Genomic DNA, 21,311 nt, shown 5'->3' on the forward strand with positions numbered 1-21,311 from the left:
GTGACCATGGGTACCTTTTGTGATTTCCCCCTTTCCCCCAGCAAAAAAAAAAAAAAAAAGATCTATGATCTAATATCCAATATAGAAAACCCCCCCTCCCACCACCACCACAATAGAACTGTGGATTAATGTTCTCATCGAGGGAGGAGGCCATTGGATAGTGAGGTCATTGAATGAGAGAGAAGTGCTCAGGGGGCTGAACAGTGAGTATTAGAGAAGTAAAAGAAGTGGGCTTATTCCCACAACAGCCCTGTAAGTTAGTATGGCCCAGGAATTATGGTCATTGTTTTATAGAAAACTGAGGCAGTTATTTGTCCATCAATTCACAGCAAGTAAGTGATAATAGAATTTCCTTCTGACAACTCTCCCCATGGGGTCACTGTCTTCTCTCCCTCTCTGGTGAATCCCTGTTACTGCCCCTAGGTTAAAATACAAACTCCTCACTTTGACATTTAAAAGCCTACCTAAATATGGTCTCAGGTGTATTTCACATTATTCTTTTTCATGCCCTCTTCATTACATCCAAATTGGTCTACTGCTGTTCCTTGAAATTGGCATTCCCTCCCTGCCTTTGTCCCCCTTCCACAGGCTGCCCTCCCACACCCAAGATTCCCACCTTCCTCACCCTCTGACCCTTAGAATTCTTGGGTTCCTTCAAGGCTCAACTCAGATGCCACTTACATCGTGAAGCTTTTTCTGGTCATCTACTTGTTCACACTCTCTTCCTCTTCAGATTGTCTGTTTGGGTGTTGTATCTCCCAATAGAATACAAGCTTCTTGAGGGTAGCTGAGGTTTTCTTTTTTTTTTTCTCTTTGTATCTTCAGTGCCTAGCAAAAGACTTTGCATATAGTAGGTGCTTAAAGGATATTTTTTGATTTTAACTGAATCAAAATGGACTTTTTTCACTTTTCAGGAAAGAAGTGGCTCACCCATTGTCCCCATTATGACAACAATGGAAACGAAATCAACTCCTCCTACCTTTAATAGATGTAATAAATTCACTGCTGGCTTCCAGAACATTGTGGATGCATATGGAGTAGGGAACTACCGTGAGATGAATCCAAGTAAGTGGATCTCTGTGTATTTTAAAGATTTAGTCAATAACAACATGAAAGAGTAGATCAGGAGTTCAATTGGTGGATACTCAAATAAATAACACCATGCTGTTCATAATGTGGCATTCAAATTCTGGGTGCCCTTGAGCAAGAATTAACTCCTTTTTGTAATGATAAACTGATAGTTTGTCCAAACAGGCAAATTCATGTTTTGCTTCCTTCACCAAGGTACCAGAACATCTCTTTAAATCCAATGAAGGTCATGCCTAATTTTCTTGAAGAGTTTCATGAATGCCTCAGGATCCCATACCCAGGAAGGATACTTGGAAAAGGTCCTTTGGACATATGAAACTCCTATTACCTGTGGTGATCACCTGAACTTGATACTCAAATTCCAGAGCACCAAGCTTCTCGAAATCATGAACAAGTTCCCTTTAAGCTGTGGTAGGGAAGTTGTGCCTTCTTTCCATCATTATCTTCATGAAATATCCTGTGAGGTCTCATCCAACCAAGTCTAGATGCAGAATGGATTGGGGAGAAGGGCACAGTTCTCATAGATAGACCTGGTGTGGGTGATAACTCTCACCGGAGTCCATATGGTAGAACCGGAGGCGTAAAGACAACACTACCAGAATAGCAAGATACAGCACTTAACACAATGCCTGGCACACAGTGTTTAATAAGGCTTCTTTTCTTGACTTAATATAGAGGAGGGGGTTGAAGGTCTCAAACAAGATGTGTCATCTTCTCTCTGTTGGCCTTGGGGCTTAACGGAGCTTCTGTAAGCGGGACAGGATGTTCAACAGGAGCTCCCCACAGCTCATTGTAGGGGGTTTGATGCCAAATTTTCTCAATGTCATCCCTCCTGGCAACAATAACCGCGTTCATTGGCTTACTCCAGAATCAGAATATCTCTCTAGTTCTGGTTCTCATCATCAATATAACTTCCTTCCCCACATGACATCCTGGTGTCTTGGACACCCAGCAATGGAGAAGAGCACAGCCCAAGGATCATCATGCCCATCAAAGCCCACAAGTGCTGCCAACTATCACTGAGACAGATTAATAAATGTTTGTTGATTGATTGACTCAAAGTCCCTTCCATTTCTAGCTCTCTGGTTCTAAAAAAGACTAGAGTCTCTGGAACTCTGCTCTAGATAACTTGCCAGTTATGGAAATAGAAATCTCTATCTGAGGACTTTAAAAGTGTCTCTTGCATTAGATGTCTAGGTTCTAGATGAACTGAACTCAAGCTGCTCTGCCTCTTTCCCAACAGCCCCCTACACCATTATTACTTTCCCCTTCCTGTTTGCTGTGATGTTTGGAGACTGTGGTCACGGAGCTATCATGCTGATTTTGGCCCTTTGGATGGTCTTGAATGAAAAAAGTTTGCTTGCCCAGAAGAACACCAATGAGGTGAGTATCTAACACCAAACATCTGACCTAGTTTCCCTTTGAATTTTCAGCTCACAAAGAAAGGAGTTTTATGTAGTGGAATGAACACTAGCTGGACAGTCAGGAGAGCTAAATTTTGTCTATATTTTCCACAAGCTGTATGACTTTGGAAAAGCAGACTATATGACGGTTAATTATCCTAGAGTATATATCCTAGAAAATATATGACTATTAATTATCCTAGAGCTTATCCTAGGGACCTCAGAGGTCACTTGGCCCACTCTAACCTTTCCATTTGCACATGAGGAAACTGAGGCTCAGAGTAAGGGACTTGTCCAACATCACACAACTAGGAAGTATCTGAGGCAAGGTTTGAACCTAGGTTGTCCAAATTCTGAGTCTAGCACTCTACCTGCTATTCCATGCAGTCTCCTAAGTTTACTGAATTCCTGCACCTCAGTGCTTCTATAAATTCAACTTTAAAATGAGAGAGGGAGCTATAGGATATTGGTTGTCCTTTTTTCTTTTTCTTTTTTTGGCAGGGAAATGAGGGTGAACTGACTTGCCCAGGGTCACACAGCTAGTAAGTGTCAAGTGTCTGAGGCTAGATTTGATTCAGGTTCTCCTGAATCCAGGGCTGGTGCTTTATCCATTGTGCTACCTAGTTACCCTTGGTTGTCCTTTTCAGATCTAAAATTCTGTTTTCATGAACAGCATTTTGTTTTCTCCCAGTGAAAGAAGAAGCTAGATGACACAGTAAGTAGAACTTTGGTTCTGGAGTCAGGGAGACCTGAGTACAAATGTGACATTAGACACTTACTAGCTATGTGACCCTGGGTGAGTCACATAACCTCTGTTGCCTCAGGTTCCTCAACTGCTAAAGGGGATAACAATAGAACCTGTCTCCTCAAGGATGTTGTGAAGATCTAATGAGATAATATTTTTAAACTGCTTAGCTCAGTGCCTGGCATATAGTAGGTGCTTAATAAATGCTTGGGCAACTAAGTGGTGCAGTGGATAATGGAGTCAGGAAGACTCATGTTCCTGGGTTCAAATGTGGCCTTAGAATCCACCCTGTTTGCCTCAGTTTGCTCATCTGTAAAATGAGTTGGAGAAGGAAATGGCAAACTACTGCAGTATCTTTGCAAGAAAACCCTAAATAGGGTCATGAGGTCGGACACAACTGAAATGACTGAACAACAGACAAATACTTGTTCACTTGATGTTTGTATTAAAGAGAAAAGGTTTATGTACTTGTTGTATTTTTCAAAAAATAAAACTAATTGTATATTTTACTTGTGGTTAGCCTATTAATGTTCTTCACCTGTTTCCCCACCCCTACTCCATGAATCCCTGGTTCTGGATAGAAAAAGGGTGCTTTAGTTGGTGATATATTAGCATTTTCTATTGTTCTCCCACCCCTCTAACCCCCTTGCTAAGCTGTGGACAGCCATACACTAACTAATGTCTGGAGAAATACTAAGAAATATACTAAATATAGGTAAACTTGACTGTGTGTATTTAACATGAGAAAGACCATGTGTCAGTTGATGCAAAAGTATTATAATTTTATTTTGCAATAAACATTTTCATCCCACTACCTCTATTTTGTTTTCTTCATGGATAAAAAAATAAATGATATGCACCAAATGGCACAACCTGGTCCTTCTAGTTATTCTTAAATTTAGGTCCTTTTAGTGTTAATGGTTCTGTAAATAATTGCTTCTAGCAGTGATCTTTTTTTTAAAGTTATGTTGAATTATTTTGTAACTTGAATAATTCATGATAGTTAAGCAATTGAGCCACAACATCTTGCTCTTACCCTTTGTTTTGAAAAAAGAGTTTAAAAAAGTGACAACCATTAGCATAAAGGGGATGTTGTACCATGTAAACATAGGGTGGGAGATGGCCTTAGCGTGAAAGGTCCGTCACTGAGGACAAGGGACCAGTGTCCAAGGAAGACCATCTAACCTCCTGTCTCTCTTTGAACAGATCTGGGATACCTTTTTCAGTGGACGATATTTGATCCTATTAATGGGTTTATTCTCTGTCTACACTGGCTTCATATACAATGACTGTTTCTCCAAGGCTCTCAACATCTTTGGCTCCTCCTGGAGTGTCCGGCCCATGTTTGCAAATAACACATGGAAGTAAGTGATTGAAATTTGCTGAAGTCACTCTCTGACCAATCGAGACAACTTTGTGCCATATAGTCAGTTTTTTAGAGGGAAATCCAGGTCCAGAGGTTTTCATTAGCCAATGCAGTCTCCTCTTGGGACTAACAGATTTCTGTTATCTGTTCTTTCTTATTCTTCTTGTTTATCCTTTATTCTTTTTAAAATTTTTATTCTTCATTCTTTTTTTTTTTTAAAGTGAGACAATTGGGGTTAAGTGACTTGCCCAGCTAGTAAGTGTTAAGTGTCTGAGGCCAGATTTGAACTCAGGTCCTCCTGACTCCAGGGCTGGTGCTCTATCCACTGCGCCACCTAGCTGCCCCTTTATTCTTCATTCTTAAAGAGGACCATGATATTGGGAGGTGATGTCATGCAGTGTATTGATTTTAAATGAGGGAGGACTGTGCAAAGTCACCAGCCTCAACTCTCCTCCAGAGCCATTTGGGGCTAGTGGCAAGATATACATCAGGACAACTGGAAATGGCCCTGGATGTTTTGAGGCAATTGGGGTTAAGTGACTTGCCCAGGGTCACACAGCTAGTCAGTGTCAAGTGTCTGAGGCCAGATTTGAACTCAGGTACTCCAGACTTTGGGGTCAGTGTTCTATCTACCATGCCACCTAGATGCCCTTACCTGTTCATTCAATCAATCAAGAAAGGCATTTGTTGATACATTTTAGAGATGTAGCTGTATTGCTTACAGATCAATCAACAATTAACACACATTTATTAAGCTCCTACTATGTACAAAGGAGCTTGTATTATAGTAAGCTATTTGCATATGGTCCCCTTTGGTGGTCTGGAATGGAACCATGCTCAGAATGTTTTTTAAAGGTATAAAATAAAATACATAGGATTACAAAGGAAACCAGTTATATTGAAATGTTAGTCAAGACAACAATTTCATCACCCCAGATTAAAAACTCTTGGTAATAGAGAGACTTCTAGAAAGATCCTCTCTCTATGGAAAGAGGCCACTGAAAACCAACCTCTGTTTGAACTTAGAAGGGATTGGATTAGTCTCCACTTATAATAGGGTCTCTCCCCCCTTCCCCCTTTTGATCTGGAGTCTAAGAGTGACAACCAAACCAAAGGGACCCTAAATCCTCTCTGAAAGAAGGGGACAAATACTATTGGATCTATAGAAACTGCATAACCTCCTAACTTTTTAGAGCTGCTTCTCCTGAAAAAGGATGTAGCCCTCTTCAGAGACCAGCCTGTCTTGTTATGTGGTAGCCAGGTTCCACGTGAATGAAAGGCCACTTTTCATTATCACCTGCTACCTGCAATTTGCCTGGGAGCTAATTATTCCTTCTGTTTCTTTACAGTACTCAAGTGATGGAAACCAGTTCAGCTTTGCAGCTGGATCCGGCAATCCCAGGAGTATTCTCTGGAAATCCGTACCCATTTGGTATTGACCCGGTAAGAATGACTATTTGGTTCAGAAGTTCTGACAGCGGCTACTTTGGGGTCTAGAGCCAGAAGCTGGTCACTGAGCATTTGCTGAATACCCTCCATTCTTCTAGCCATGAAGGAACTAAAGACAGAAGACCCGGATCCATTATTTTCAGCAAGCATTTATTAAGTGCCTGACCTGTGCTAAGTGCTGGGAATACAAAGAAAAAACAAAAACAGTCCCTGACCTGAAGGAACTCACATTCTTATAGAGAGGCAGCATGTAAGCTACTAGGGACAAAGAAGCTAAGGCTATAGACAGTGTCAGTGGGAGAGCATTTCAAAGGGCCTTTTGGGACAGTGAAGGCATGATGTGGATGGATGGAGCAGGATAAACATCCTGCCCAAGGTGGACCTTTAGCTGAGTCCTGAAGGAACGTAGGAGTCTGAAATGAAGAGAAAGGGAACCTTCCAGGCATGGAAGATGGTGAAAAAACATGAAGTGGAGAGAAGGGGTGTTGTGTTTGAGGAACTGCAAGAAGGCCAGTGGCCCCGGCTCATTAAGTATACAGAGGAAAGTGGTGTAAAATGATTGGAAAGGCAGGAAGGGCTTTCAAAGCCAAACAGGGTTTTATATTTGATCCCAGAGGTAATAGGAAGTCTCTGGTGTTTGAGGTGACAGGGTCAGACCCATGCTTAGGGAAGGTCACTTTGACAGTTGAGCGGAGGATAGTTTGGAGAGAAGGAAAGATGAGGCGGGGCAAGGCCAATAATTTATTGCAGAGTGGTAGCTTTATGAAAGGAGAAAAGGAATAGTAGAGGTGTTGTACAGGGAGGAGTTATAAGACTTGGCAACAGATTGGATAAGTGGAGTGCAAGCAAGGAGTCAAGGATGACCCTGACTGAGTCTGTGGGCCTGGGTCACTGGGAGCATGATGGTGCCTCATACAGTCAAAGGGATACTGGGAAGAAGGAAAGCCTTGGGAGCAAAAATAATTTGTTCTGTTTTGAACATGTTGATTTGAGACATCTATGGGACATCCAGTTGGAGATGTCTAAGAGGCAGTTGGAGATGTGTGACTCCAGGTCAGGAAAGAGTTTAGATAAGTCGATATGAGATTCTTTGCTATAAACATCATAACTGAATTCATGGGAGTTAATGAATAAAGGTCAGGAAGGACCTGGCTCTTGGATGATATCAAGGCCATGGTTTGATGGACAGTGTTTTAAACGTGAAAAATGGTGTGAGCAAAGGCAAGGAGGTAGATATTCATTCGTTCATTCATTTTTTTTTTTTTTTGTTTGTTTGTTTGTTTTGCGGGGCAATGGGGGTTAAGTGACTTGCCCAGAGTCACACAGCTAGTAAGTGTCAAATGTCTGAGGCCAGATTTGAACTCAGGTCCTCCTGAATCCAGGGCCAGTGCTCTATCCACTGTGCCACCTAGCTGTCCCAAGGTAGACATTTATAATCTAAATGAGAGCAGGGACCTCCTTATTTAATCTTTGTATCTCCTTCAGGGCCTAGTATAGTGTTCTGTACATTGGCGGCACTGTGGATAGAGTACTGGGCCTGCAATCAGGAAGCCAGATGAGGAAACTGAGACCAGTGGAGGTTGAGTGACTTGCCCAGGGTCAGACAGCCAGTAAGTGTCCGAGGCCAGATTTGAACTCGGGTCTTCCTGACTCCTGGGCCAACACTCTATTCTGCTGCCTGCTAACATCTGTAACAATTGCCTTGAAGGGTTGTCATAAAGCTTACTTGCTTACCAGCCTCAAGAATGCTAACTTTCATCTATTATTATTATTAGAAGCTCACATTGTATTCTTTCTTTCTTTCTTTTTTGGGTGCAGGGCAATGAGGGTTAAGTGACTTGCCTAGGGTCACACAGCTAGAAAGTGTCAAGTGTCTGAGGTCAGATTTGAACTCAGGTCTTCCTGAATCCACGGACAGTGCTTTATCTACCACGCCACCTGGCTGCCCTCCACGTTGTATTCTTTTTAAGGCGTGTTGAAAGAGGAAAAAGGAGAAAGGGCTTCCCCTCTTTAGTGAATTAATATTTCCACCGTTGTTGAAAGAAATAATCTGTAGAAATGAACCATGCCAGGAAGCAGTTAGGTGACGCAGTGGATAAAGCACAGGCCCTGGATTCAGGAGTACCTGAGTTCAAATCCAACCTCAGACACTTGACACTTACTAGCTGTGTGACCCTGGGCAAGTCATTTAACCCCCATTGCCCCACAAAAAAAAAAGAAAAAAAGAAAAAAGAAATGAACCATGCATAGGAGTAGCTTTTACTATCTGTTTCTGAGATCCTAGCTGTGACTAGGACTCATAGAGTTACTCAGTGACCCGTGGAAAGCATACTTATAAAACATTGTCTCCTGCCTTCTGGGAAACCACTGGGCTTATATGTTAAACATTTTTTTCCTGACCCTGCTTTTAAATCTAAATAGATTTGATGGGAGACCATCCATCAAAAGCCATAGTTATTAGATGCATCTGCCACAAGGTGGCAGCCTTGCTTCCAAAAAAAAAACCCCTCAAAACAACCCAATGATTTCTAAGGGGCCATCACTGGCAATGTTGGCCATAAAGGCTTTTTTCTGTGCTGCCCGGCACTTAACGCGGCTCCTGAGCCTGCAGAGGTAGAGGTAAACGGAATCAAACCAGGCTAAGTGAAACAGGCTTTCCATTCTCCCTGCACACTTTCTAGTTTTAGGGCTCACCATTCCTCCCAAGTACTTTTAAATCTTTCATTTCATTGTCAAATAAAAGGCTTTGTTCAATGTTGAGGCAATTTCAAGTATCAACTGTTGGGGGGCGGGATTGCTTACAACTCCAGATCCTAAGGATGAGATCATTTCACTCTGTGCTTTTGTATGTCGAGTACCCAGAACAGCACCTGGCACAACACAATGTTAATGTTACTTGCTTGATCGGTCTGTACTGGGAGAAGGAGGGAGCATGGGACCTTCTTATTTCCTCTAAAATTATATTTGCCTAGTCCCAAGGCCTATGTGTGTAGAGGGGAAGGAGTGGGGGAGCAGATAGTGGGTATTAATGTCGAATAGGACCAGAGGTTTTGGAAATCACATTGTTAGACAAGGAAGTAGCAAGAGTAGTAATTTTAAAATAATTTGAGCTATTATTTATATAGATTTACATAAGTTATCTCATTGGATGGTTATAACAACCTTGTGAGGCAGTTGTAAATATTCTCATTTTCCAGATGAGGAAACTGAGACTGAAAGAGGTTAGAACACAAGTAATAGGTGTTGAAGGAAGGAAGTAGGGTCTCCAATGCCAGACTTCTTTGAATGAGTATCTCTCCTGATAAAATCAGGGGTAATGCTTTATGCCTACATGTTGTAGGACATAATCCTGTCTATTCCAATTCAATAAACATTTATTGGGGGCAGCTAGGTGGCACAGTAGATAAAGCACCGGCCCTGGATTCAGGAGGACCTGAGTTCAAATCCAGCCTCAGATAACTTGATACTTACTAGCTGTGTGACCCTGGGCAAGTCACTTAACCCTCATTGTCCCACAAAAAAAACCCCAAAACAAAACCAACAATAAACATTTATTAAATGCCTATTATGTGCCAAGGGGGCAGCTAGGTGGCATAATGGATAGAGGGTAGGGCCTGGAGTCAGGAAGACCTGACACTAGCTTCAGACACTTACTAGCTGTATGTATGACCCTGGGAAAGACATTTAACCCTGTTTGTCTCAGTTTCCTCATCTGTAAAATGAGCTGGAGAAAGAAATAGCAAACCATTCTAGTATCTTTGCCAAGAAAATCCCAAATGAGGTCATGGAGAGTTGAACATGACTGAACAACAATAACAACATGTTCCAGATACCATGTTCAATGCTGGTGGTACAATTAGTAAAAAGAAAGATAATCCATTTCCTCAAGGAGTTTACAACCAAATGAGGCAGAGAGGAGATTGGGGAAAAGACAAAAAAGGGAAGGGGAGAGGGCAGCTAGGTGGTGCAGTGGAAAAGCACTGGCCCTGGATTCAGGAGGACCTGAGTTCAAATCTGAACTCAGACACTTGACACTTAACTAGCTGTGTGACCCTGGGCAAGTCACTTAACCCCCATTGCCCCGCAAAAAAAAAAGGGGAAGGGGATACCAGAGAGCATCTTATTCCAATGGAATTGAAACCAGGCAGAACAGCAAAGTAGAGTGAGCTGAGAATCCAGTTTCTGTCCTTGATAAAGGAAGGTATTAGGAGAAGTTTGGTACTCCACCCTCTAGCTCTCCAGTCAGGGGAAGGGAGGCTGAAACAGGTGGTGTCAATTGACCTTCATTGTTTAAAGCACTGTGCTATGTTTATATCAAAGCTGCTTAAAATGTGGGTCTCAATCCCATATGGGGCTCATAACTGAATGTAGGGGTCGTGAAAAATTTGGCAGTAAATGTTTGATTTGTATACCTATTTTATATACCTATATACCTGGGACCGTGTAAAAATTTCTTGGGTGGAGAGAGTTGGAGAGTGGAAAAAGTTTAAGAAGCCCTGATCTATACAACAGAATTACTTTGTTCCTGTGGTAGAGGAAGGGGTTAAAATGAGTTCCAGGTTTCAAGTATTGGTGACTGGTAGACTAACAGAAGATGTTGTTCAGTTGTTTTTTGGTATGTCTTTTTTTTCATGACTCCATTTGAGGTTTTCTTGTCAAGGATACTGGAATGATTTGTCATTTCCTTCTCCAACTCATTTTTCAGTTGAGGAAATTGAGACAAATAGTGTTAAATGACTTGCCCAAGGTCACAGAGCTAGTAACTGTCTGAGACCAGATTTGAACTTAAGTCCTTTTGACTCCAGGCTGTACATTCCTTTTTTTTTTTTTGGTGGTGAGGCAGTTGGGGTTAAGTGACTTGCCTAGGGTCACATAGCTGTTGTCAAGTGTCTAAGCTCAGATTTGAACTCAGGTCCTCCTGAATCCAGGGCTGGTGCTCTATCCACTGCACCACTTAGCTTCCTCCAGGCTGGACATTCTCTCTACTGTGCCACCTAGCTGTCCCTAGAAAATAGATAAGAAGACAAAAAAAATAGACATAAGGAAACATATAACTATTACACGAAAGCATCTTTTTCCCTTTCCCTTTCTTCTGAATCCTTACAATGTATTTTGAATACAACAGAACCATTTTTAATCCGTTACCCAGTGAATTCTTTTTTTTTTTTTTTTTTTTTAGTGAGGCAATTGGGGTTAAGTGACTTGCCCAGGGTCACACAGCTAGTAAGTGTTAAGTGTCTGAGGCCGGATTTGAACTCAGGTACTCCTGACTCCAGGGCTGGTGTTCTATCCACTGCGCCACCTAGCTGCCCCACCAGTGAATTCTTTACAAGGGAATTTGGAAGAAATAGAAGGCCTAGTCCCTGCCTCAATTAAAAACATTTTTTTCTCCTAAGCCTTTATCTGACATGTTTACTTCTGTCTTTCCCACCTAGGTCTGGAATATTGCTTCAAACAAACTCACATTTTTGAACTCCTATAAAATGAAGATGTCTGTCATCTTGGGTATCATCCAGATGATTTTTGGGGTGATTCTTAGCCTTTTCAACCACATGTAAGTTCTCCATTTATGTCATGTGTTTATTTGAATGTTTGGATCCAACTATTTGACAGGTCAACGTTTCACCCACTTGATACTATCTCTAAGATTCATTGTGAAAGTCAGGCTAGGTTGACAGTGATTAATAAAATGTGTTTTTTGGTTGGTCTAGCAATAGGGATATTACTATTTTAATATTAATTAATTATTAAAATTAATTAATTAGTTAAAATTGTTTAAATTGGTTCTTTCTCCTGCCCCTCATCATAGGCATGGCTCCTATCTAAGCAATACTTGAACTCTTTGGGTGCCCAGGACACCAGGAATGGGCTGTGATCTGGTGACTGGTGGGCTTGGGGGATTGGTGCTGGTACTCACATGAGGCTTTCTTTCCTTATGGTCCTTTTCTCCTCTACTTATTTTTCCTTTCTCTCTTTTTCCCCTTTTAAGCTTTGAAGTGATTTCCAATCCCAAGGCACCTTAGAATGAATGATTTTGCTAAGCAGTAGAATAGTTATCATGGACACTTGCCATGATTTGAAATATGAAGTCTGGAAAATGAGTCGAACACCAAATCTCTGCTGAGTTCCTTTATTAGTTTAGGAACTGCTTATGATTTCATTCAAGCAGGTCACCCAGGATCCCTACAGAGAAGATATTCTTCTGTGTGTTTTTTTAAAATCTCTCCCCTGTCCTACTCTTTTTTACAGATATTTCAAGAAAACTATAAATATCGTCCTACAATTCATTCCAGAGATGATCTTTATCCTTTGTCTGTTTGGCTACCTCGTTTTCATGATCATTTTTAAATGGTGCCAGTATGATGCCCACACATCCCAGAGTGCCCCGAGCATCCTCATCCATTTCATCAACATGTTCCTGTTCAGTTATGATGACCCAACCAATAAGCCCTTGTATGCACATCAGGTACTTGTTTTTGTCTTGGTGCATTTGAGAGAAAATTAAAATTGCAATTATGGTTAAAGGATCCTTGATTTAAGCAACTAGGCTACTGAAAAGTTGACATGAATTGAATTTGTATAGATCAGAAGGATGATAGAAGGATCATAGATGTAGAACTGAAAGGGGCCTCAAAAGCCAATATAACCCAACCCCTTCATGAAGAAACTGATGCTCAATGAGATTAATTTGTTTAAGGTAGTCAGAAGCAGAAATAGGATGTGAATCTAACTCCTCAGACTCCAGTGTCCAGTGTGTTTTCCACTGTGTCATGTTGCCTCCAAAGAAAGGAAGTGTCAGAAATGAGACTGAATTGAGTTCAGTCTCTGTTTTCCCTTTCTTCTAGACTCATTCCAGGGATCCATTTCATAGATCATTAAATAGAAATGACTGTAGATGTCATAAGGAAGCATCTATGACTCACTGGATGCTACTTTGGATAAGTCATTTCACTTCAAGGCTTCAGTTTCCTCAGCTACAAATGGAGGCTGTTGGATCTCTAATTATTCTACAACAGACAGTCTCCCAATGCTTAAGCTTCAAGTTTCTCAATTCAATAAACATTCTCTAAGCCCATTCTGCTGGTTGAAGTACAAAAGCCAGTTCAAAGACAAAACTGCAAGACTAGCTACTGGACAATAGTGCATGTGTTTGAGTAAGTATGTGCAGAGTAATTTCCAGAGAGAGAAGGCTAGCAATTGGGGGAATCAGGAAAGACTTTGCAAAGGATGTACCTGTCTCAGCATCTCTATCAAGTAGCAAATGATCAATTAAAAATATATTTACTTGTGGGGCAGCAAGGTGGCACAGTGGATAGAGCACTGGCCCTGGATTCAGGAAGACTTCAAATCCAGCCTCAGACACTTGACACTTACTAGCTGTGTGACCCTGGGCAAGTCATTTAACCCCAATTGCCTCACCAAAAAAAAAAATTTATATATATGTATATATATGTATGTATGTATATGTATATATATATATATGTATATGTATATACACACACACACACATATATATTTATATATATATATATTTACTTAAATGGGTCTGGAAGAGGTGACTATTTAAAAGAAGCTCATAGAAGATAAAATATAATGGACTTTTTTTTTTTGAACTTTTGACTTAACTAAAGACAGGGCTTTAAATCCTGTCCTATATATCCTTGGGCAGGTCACTTTATATAGATTTACATAAGTTATCTCATTGGATGGTCACCACTTACAGGGATGAATGTGTTCGTGAGCAGGGAGCCAGATTAAAATGTAATTGTTTAACAAAATAAATAAAAATACAACACAATAGAGATAATGATGATCTAGAGCTTTGATTTGAGTCTGATATCACTGTGTTAGATGAAGAGAGGCAACGAGTCCTAGTGGATTGAGCTCTAGACCGGGAAACAAGGGAGATCTGGCCTCAAAATGATCTCTAAAGTTCCTTTCACCATCTATGATTTCACCATCTTTTCCAGCTCCAACATTCTATGATCCTGTGATGAATCTATCTCCCTCTTAACCCACCATTTGAACTGTTTTTATAAGTGGGTTTTGGTATAAGTTTTCTTACATCGAGAATTACCCCTACAAGGGCTGTCTTCTCATTGAGCAAATTCCAGGGATGATTAAACAATACAAAGTGATTCAGTGATGCACTGTAAATCTCGCTTGTTGAAGATACTCTTCCATTCTTTTAATATTTGGAATATATCCCCTGGAAGGTCACAATCACCTTTGGCTAAAATCAGGTATCACCCTAGGACCTGTGCACATCTCAGTAAGCTTGGACGTTCAGTTGTCACTCCATCTTTGGTCTAAGATACGATTTTCATGAGGACCTATTTTAGATAATGGTTGACTTTCTTCACGTGTTTGAAGGATTTTCTGTAGTGGATCTTTAAAAACTTTCCTTTTCGTGATACCTTTTTTTTTTCTTCCATGGGATGCAGATCTTTTATTTTTCTGAACAACATTCATAACAAATACTAATAAATAAATCAAATATGGAGTAAATTTCCAAGCAAAACATCCCTATTTAAACTACTTAAATTTCAATTAAATACTTCAATAGTTCATTTTATTAATGATCTTATTGGTGGGAATCCTTCTTCCAATGATTCTGTTCACAAGCCACCTATTCCTCTCAACCTGTGTGATTTCTTGTCTCCATTCTTAAGTACATCTTACACAGAAGGTCTGACATGTACCAAGACTTTCTGGACGGACTTTTAATATTTCATGACCCATGTATGTACTACACCAATGCAGCAGCACTTAGGTTAGGGTATCCCTATGTTATTTTCTTTTTCTTTCTTTCTTTTTTTTGTTGTTTTGTGGGGCAAATGAGAGTTATGTGACTTGCCCAGGGTCACACAGCTAGTAAGTGTCAAGTGTCTGAGGCTGGATTCGAACTCAGGTCCTCCTGAATCCAGGGCCAGTGTTTTATCCACTGCGCCACCTAGCTGCCCCCTTTTTTTTTTAAAGTGAGGCAATTGGGGTTAAGTGACTTGCCCAGGGTCACACAGCTAGTAAGTGTCAAGTGTCTGAGGCCGGATTTGAACTCAGGTCCTCCTGAATCCAGGGCCAGTGCTTTACCACTGCGCCACCGAGCTGCCCCCATCCCTGTGTTATCTTGCCACAGAGCTGCCCAGCTCCCTTTCTGATCACATGCCTCCTGACCACTTTTCCTTATGCGAGTTTTTGCTGACAAGTCATCTTTGATAACATGCTGTCATTTGCTTGTGGGCTCTGTCTCTCCGTTACCCTTTGGGTCACTGGCGATGTTTATTCTTTGGAGATTCAGGTTAAAAATATAAGTGGGTTCAAAAAAAGGTTTAGATAATTCATTATAGATTTCTCATGCACTGATTTAAAAAAAAATCCCATAGGCAGCTGTCTCAATTGTCAGCTAGATAGTATCAGTAGGGCAATATTGGTGTTAAAATTAGGTTTCTTATAAAGATTTTAAAGACATGAAAAAGAAGGCAATTGTTCATGTGTTTTCAATTTATCTTCTTTTTTTTTTTTTGGAGTAATACTGTCGGTGTTGTTTTTTTTTCCCCCTTAGCCGTTTGGTGTCTTGCATTCTGAGAAGTTGAAAACTGATTTATCCAAGTTTTCAAAATCATGCTTCCTCAGCACATATTCTTCTATTTTTATGTTTTCTGGTATAGAAACTCTTCTTTAAGTACATTTCCATGTCCTCATTAGTTCATTGTGTACTGAAGTGGACTTAAAATCTGATAGCACCACCGTTATTGGCAATAAGAATTGATCATTAGCGAATCTGTCTCATTTTTGGCCTAGGTGTTGTGTTCCTTCTGCTACTCTAATCTCTAAATGCTTTGTTTTGATTTCCTGACATTTTCTATAGATTCATTTCCCCCACATTGCTTTTCACCATTCTGAGAAGTAACAATGCTTATAACCTTTCTCCCTTTCTTTCTGTAGTGTTTCACTAATGAGTTTGTATTAGAAGCCGACGTTGTCATTGGCAATATCTCTTTGCTCCTGTGTTGGCCGTGGGAACTTCTATGGCCTCTTGGTGTGCTTGTAGAGACTGCTTTATATTAATGAAACTGGAATTCAGCAAACAGTTTTCAGGCCCCTAAAATTTGAAAGGCACCATGCTAGACTCTTCAAGAGAAAACTTGCTCTTGAGAGATGGAATTTTTGTTGGATTGATTTCCCAGGCCAAAAGTTTCATATTAAGGGGCCATAGCTCACCAACCACTCTCAATGTCTAATACATTCACCAGGGCTGTCTCTACTAAACAAAAAATCCTGGAACGTAGAAAACCAGACAAACACCTTGGATATATTTTCTGCTTCCCCCGCCCCTCACTGTAGATATTAGCTGGCCTTAGTTAGATTCACCTCTCCTTAACATAAATAAGGGTAAGGGCTTTTGTATAGTTCTGGAGAAATGTCCCATGCCTTTACTTTGTAGAGATGAAGCTAGAATAGAGAGCTAAGTGAAGTCCTTCTCACTGTATCTTGAACTACCATTGTCCTGTAAGTCATTCACAAAGAAAGGCAGTATTTGCCACATAGGGAAGAGCTAAAGGGAATGATGGAGTGTCGTGTGTACCTGAGCACTGATTCAGTAAGTTCCAGGTACACATTCACATCTTCTCTCATCTCCTTTCTTCCTCCCCACCTTTACTTATTTTGAGTGGGGATGTTACAGCTAAAACCGGGGCGGGGGAGGGGAGGGAATTGTAAGGATATGTTGTTCCTACTACTGGCAAACAAGATGACCTTTGCAGGATTTTCCCCTGCCTGATCCTCTAAAAGTTTGAGAAGAACTGCTGAAAGAGTATGAGTGGTGCTGAAGGATTCTTTCTGTTCTTTGTAGAAAACAGTATTATTCCCTCCTGGTCAGTTGTTCTGACTGAGGCTTTAGAAGACCTCTTGCTGGTTTTGTCAGTAGAAGGACCTTCCAAAGGAGAAGTTATATGTATGGTGTGGTGGGGAGGGGATAGGGAATCAAATATGGCGCTCTCAAAGGATGATGGTAGATGAGCATTTAAAATTTGGACAGGTAGCTTCTGGTTCTCACCTCCCAATTGCCTTTACCTCCAAAACTTTCTAAAATCTCTTCTCTCACTGAGTTGGACTTTCTCTGATTAGAAATAGGAGGAACACCATCCACTCCAGAGATAAGAGTGAGAAGAATGGAATCTGAAATGCTTTGTGCCTCTTTAAAAAATGTATCTATGTATCTATCTATCTATCCATCCACTCATCCATCCACACATATATATACACATTTACATATATCTATATCTATTTTCTAGGAGAATGATGTATAATAATGATAGTCATTGTTATATGATATGATACAGTGGGATAATTCATAACCATGTAGCCATAGTAAGATAACAACATCTCCTTCTTTGGTCTGTGACAGCGAGAAGTCCAGAGCTTCCTGGTTATTTTCGCTTTGATTGCTGTGCCATGGATGCTCCTGATTAAGCCTTTTATTCTTAGATCAAGACATCGGAAATCTCAGGTAAGGATCACCGAATCCACCTTATGTTTCTCAGAAGCAGGTATGGGCAGCTCAGAGAGAAGAAGGTGTGTAGATCTGAAGAGAAAATACTTAAGGACTGACCATCCTTTTATGGGCTTCTCCATTCAGATTTTGGTTCACAATTGATGAATATCAAAGAAATGGGCATGACTAAGGCTGCTGATTCAGGGATGCAGTACAATCTCATCATTTTAGCTTGGTATTAATAGTAGTGTTACTTTCTCTTACTTTTTCAAAGCCTGTAAATTCTATGAGGCTAAGGCCTGTTTTGTTTTTGTCTTCAAATCTCCAGTGCCCATAATAGTGCCTGGAAAAAGGTAGGCACTTTATCAATGTTTCCTAATTGGTTGATTGGTTCTATTGTACCTCTTAAAGTCTGAAAGTAGAGGCATCAATTAGGACAATTTTTCAAAGTAAGACCTGATGGTGTATGGAATCTAGAAATGGTGCTAAATGATTATTTTAAATGTACAGTTATCCCTCTTACATTGTGACTTTCCCTGTCTTGGTTTTAGTATATTATAGGCGGGCATAAGAAATTAAACCAGGAACTTTTGGGGAGTTTTGCAGAAACCACAAATGACAGAGAAAAAGTTTAGAATCTCAAAAATGCATAAAATATATGTATAGTATTGTATAATATCAATATTTTTATCTTTTATAATACCATAATAATTTAGACTTTTTCTCTGGAACAAAGAGAGCCAAAAGTTGTATGTGGATTTTCCAGATCATGGGAATGCTGTGTCCCTAACCCCATGGTGTGGAAGGGATAACTGTATACCCATTCAGTTTTATTCATTTTTAGTAATAAGACTACATTTTGCAATATTAAATCATTTATGTTAAGGAGTTCTTCATGATAGGCCTAAAGTAAAATAAGTTACTTGGTTATCTTAGACTGTGTCGCAGGATCTGTGAGAAATAACTAATGTTGATTCCCAGTCTTGGGCATGACCTGTGGCTTAATATAAATTTCAGGGCAGTGTCTCTAACCATTTGTCTGTTCTGTTCTCTGGCCAACTGCACGTGTGCTCTAGGGAGGACTCACTCCAGTAACTTTCTGAGCCAAACTGAATTAGGAAAGTTAGTCTTCTGGGAGAAAAATAGAAATCCCATGCTGTGTCCCCAAATCAATAAAAGTCACTTGTGTTTTCTATTAGAAGTATGGATGGTTGAGTGTGATGTAATGGGATAACATGCTTCCCAGGCTATAGCAAATATTTTTAGATTCTCTTGTATCCCTCCTTCTTCCTACTGCCACCAAAGCAGCAGAGTCTTCCATTACCACCTCCCTGGAACACTGCAGTAGCATTCATAGTGTTTTTCCCCCCAGTTACATGTAAAGATAATTTTCAACATTCATTTTTGTAAGGTTTTGAGTTCCAAATTTTTCTCCCTCCTTCCTCTCCAAGACAGCAAACAAATCTGATATAGGTTATATATGTACACTCGTGTTAAACATATTTCCACATTAGTCATGTTGTGAGAGAAGAATCAGAACAAAAGGGGAAGACCATGAGAAAGAAAAAAAGCAAAAACACAACAAAAAAGCTAAAATCGTATGCTTTTATCTGCATTCAGACTCTATAGTTCTTTTTGTGGATGTGGAGAGCATTTTCCATCATGAGTCTTTTAGAATTGTCTTGTATCATTGTTATGCTATAGTCTTCTAACAGGTCTTTCCACTTCCACTCTTCAGTTTATTCTTCACACTGCTACCAAAAGAATATCAGGCACAGATTTGTTCATTCCACTCCTTTACAGAGAACTTTCCAGTGGTTCTCAATTGCCTGCCACATAAAGTTGAAATCCTTTTGCTTGGCATTCAAGGCTTCTTATGATCTTGGTTTGCCACCTTTATTTCACAAACATGGGATAGTAAATAGAGAACCACAGATTGTGGGGTTCAGGTCTTGCCTCTGAAATACACTGGCTATATGAACTGACTGGGTTGCATAGAAGTTGCCAACCTGAGCTGATAAAGTGAATCTTCTTGCTTGGGAGTGTCCCAGGCCAATGAGGTCCTAGGTCAAGTCTCTATCCTTATCTCATACTGCTTTACTACTTTATTCCATGAACTCTATCTTCGACCCAACCTGGTCTCTAGTCATTGTCTTCCATATTTCTGTCCACATGCCTTTGTTTACCTCTCTCACCCCTTCCTCTTCTCTTTATTCCTCTTTCCTCCATTGATATAGGTTTTATTTTGGTTGGTTAAATCCAACATATCACCTCTTTAGAAATGTTGAATAGGGGCAGCTAGGTGGTGCAGTGGATAAAGCACTGGCCCTGGATTCAGGAGTTTCTGAGTTCAAATCCGGCCTCAGACACTTGACACTTACTAGTGGTGTGACCCTGGGCAAGTCACTTAACCCCAATTGCCCAGCAAAAAAAAAAAAAAGAAAAAAAAGAAATGTTGAATAAATATTTGTTACATTAAAAGAAATCCATTAAAAAGAAAAGAAATCCATTCTATTTTTGATAATAGAAATATAGTATTTGTTGGAATTATTGAGATTATGTAGTAGTTATGCATGTGACACATTCTACTTATTATAGAGGTTCTAAGGGTAAATTAAATTTAACAAAAGGAAAACCTACATTGCTATTTTAATGTTTGTTGGTTATCTGATGATTGCAGGCCCTTCTTACCAATCAGGATGCCACAGTAGAAGCGGGGGTGGGTGGGTCCAGTCATCCTAAGAGTACTGCCAAGGGGAATTCTGCTGGTGCCCACGGGGGACATGATGACGAAGAAGAGGTACTCAGGGAATGGAAGGGGTGCCTTTCTGTGTTGTCTGTGATCAAACTAGAAAGTAGAATCTAATAGCATGAAAGTTTTTAAATCATCTTGTTGATAGCCATTATAGTAACATGCCCAAATTCAACTAAACTTCTAGAAGATCACAATCACAATTAGTAAAAATTTGAATTATGGGTTCTTTTAAGTAGTGCAATTTTGTTGATTTGAGATACCAATAAATAACTAATGGCTGTCAATATTGTCAAGGTCTAGACAAGGGATTCTTAACCTGGCATGTGTGAGCTAAAAAACTTTTTTTGATAACTCTATTTCGATGTAATTGGTTTCCATGTAATCCTGTATGCTTATTTGTAAAAATTTGTAAAATCCTTTTACAAAATAAAAACATTATTCTGAAAAGAGTCCATGGGCTTCAACCTCCTGCCAAAGGATTCTGTGACACAAAAATGATAAAAATCCCGTTTTAGACTAATTTGCTTTATAAGAATCATAATTCACCTTTTAATTAACACATACACAAATGTAATCTATCTAACCAAGATCAAGGCCATCAAGAGCAATCTTTCTCCTGTCATCCACTATTATCACTGTTTTATAGCCATCCTCTCCAGCAATTCTTCTACTTGTGCTCTCAAGCCTTTTTCCTCTTTAACATCTTCAGTCTCTTTCTCTATTTTCCCCTTTTTGCTAAAAACTTGTATAGATTTCCCCAATAGAAAACAATCTTTGTTTCCTTTCTCTTCCTTCAAAATGCAACTCAAGTCCATAAAGCCTTTCCTGATTCCTCCCCACCATTAGTGCCTTTTTTCTTTAAATACCTTGTATTTATTTCCTCTATATAAATTTTGTATTTACTTATTTATAGATGTACTTATTCTAATCTGACCTTCCCTCTACCCTTCTTTCATGGAACAAATTAAAAAGCAAACCAAAAAAAAGCAGCCCTCAATATATTGCTATCA

At 39.9% G+C, this 21,311-nt stretch overlaps 1 protein-coding gene across 1 annotated transcript in view; it reads left to right on the top strand.

Moving 5' to 3' along the window:
* ATP6V0A4 (ATPase H+ transporting V0 subunit a4) overlaps window positions 1-21,311 on the top strand; it is a 59,624-nt gene that overhangs the window by 33,532 nt on the left and 4,781 nt on the right. The window contains exons 11-18 of the mRNA XM_043966835.1: window positions 915-1,065; window positions 2,333-2,472; window positions 4,444-4,601; window positions 5,953-6,046; window positions 11,488-11,606; window positions 12,302-12,518; window positions 17,460-17,561; window positions 20,227-20,346. Of these exons, the coding sequence (XP_043822770.1) occupies window positions 915-1,065; window positions 2,333-2,472; window positions 4,444-4,601; window positions 5,953-6,046; window positions 11,488-11,606; window positions 12,302-12,518; window positions 17,460-17,561; window positions 20,227-20,346 (1,101 nt within the window). The remainder of the gene's footprint in view (window positions 1-914; window positions 1,066-2,332; window positions 2,473-4,443; window positions 4,602-5,952; window positions 6,047-11,487; window positions 11,607-12,301; window positions 12,519-17,459; window positions 17,562-20,226; window positions 20,347-21,311) is intronic.

Source organism: Dromiciops gliroides, chromosome 5, assembly GCF_019393635.1.
Source record: "Dromiciops gliroides isolate mDroGli1 chromosome 5, mDroGli1.pri, whole genome shotgun sequence".
Taxonomy (NCBI): domain Eukaryota; kingdom Metazoa; phylum Chordata; class Mammalia; order Microbiotheria; family Microbiotheriidae; genus Dromiciops; species Dromiciops gliroides.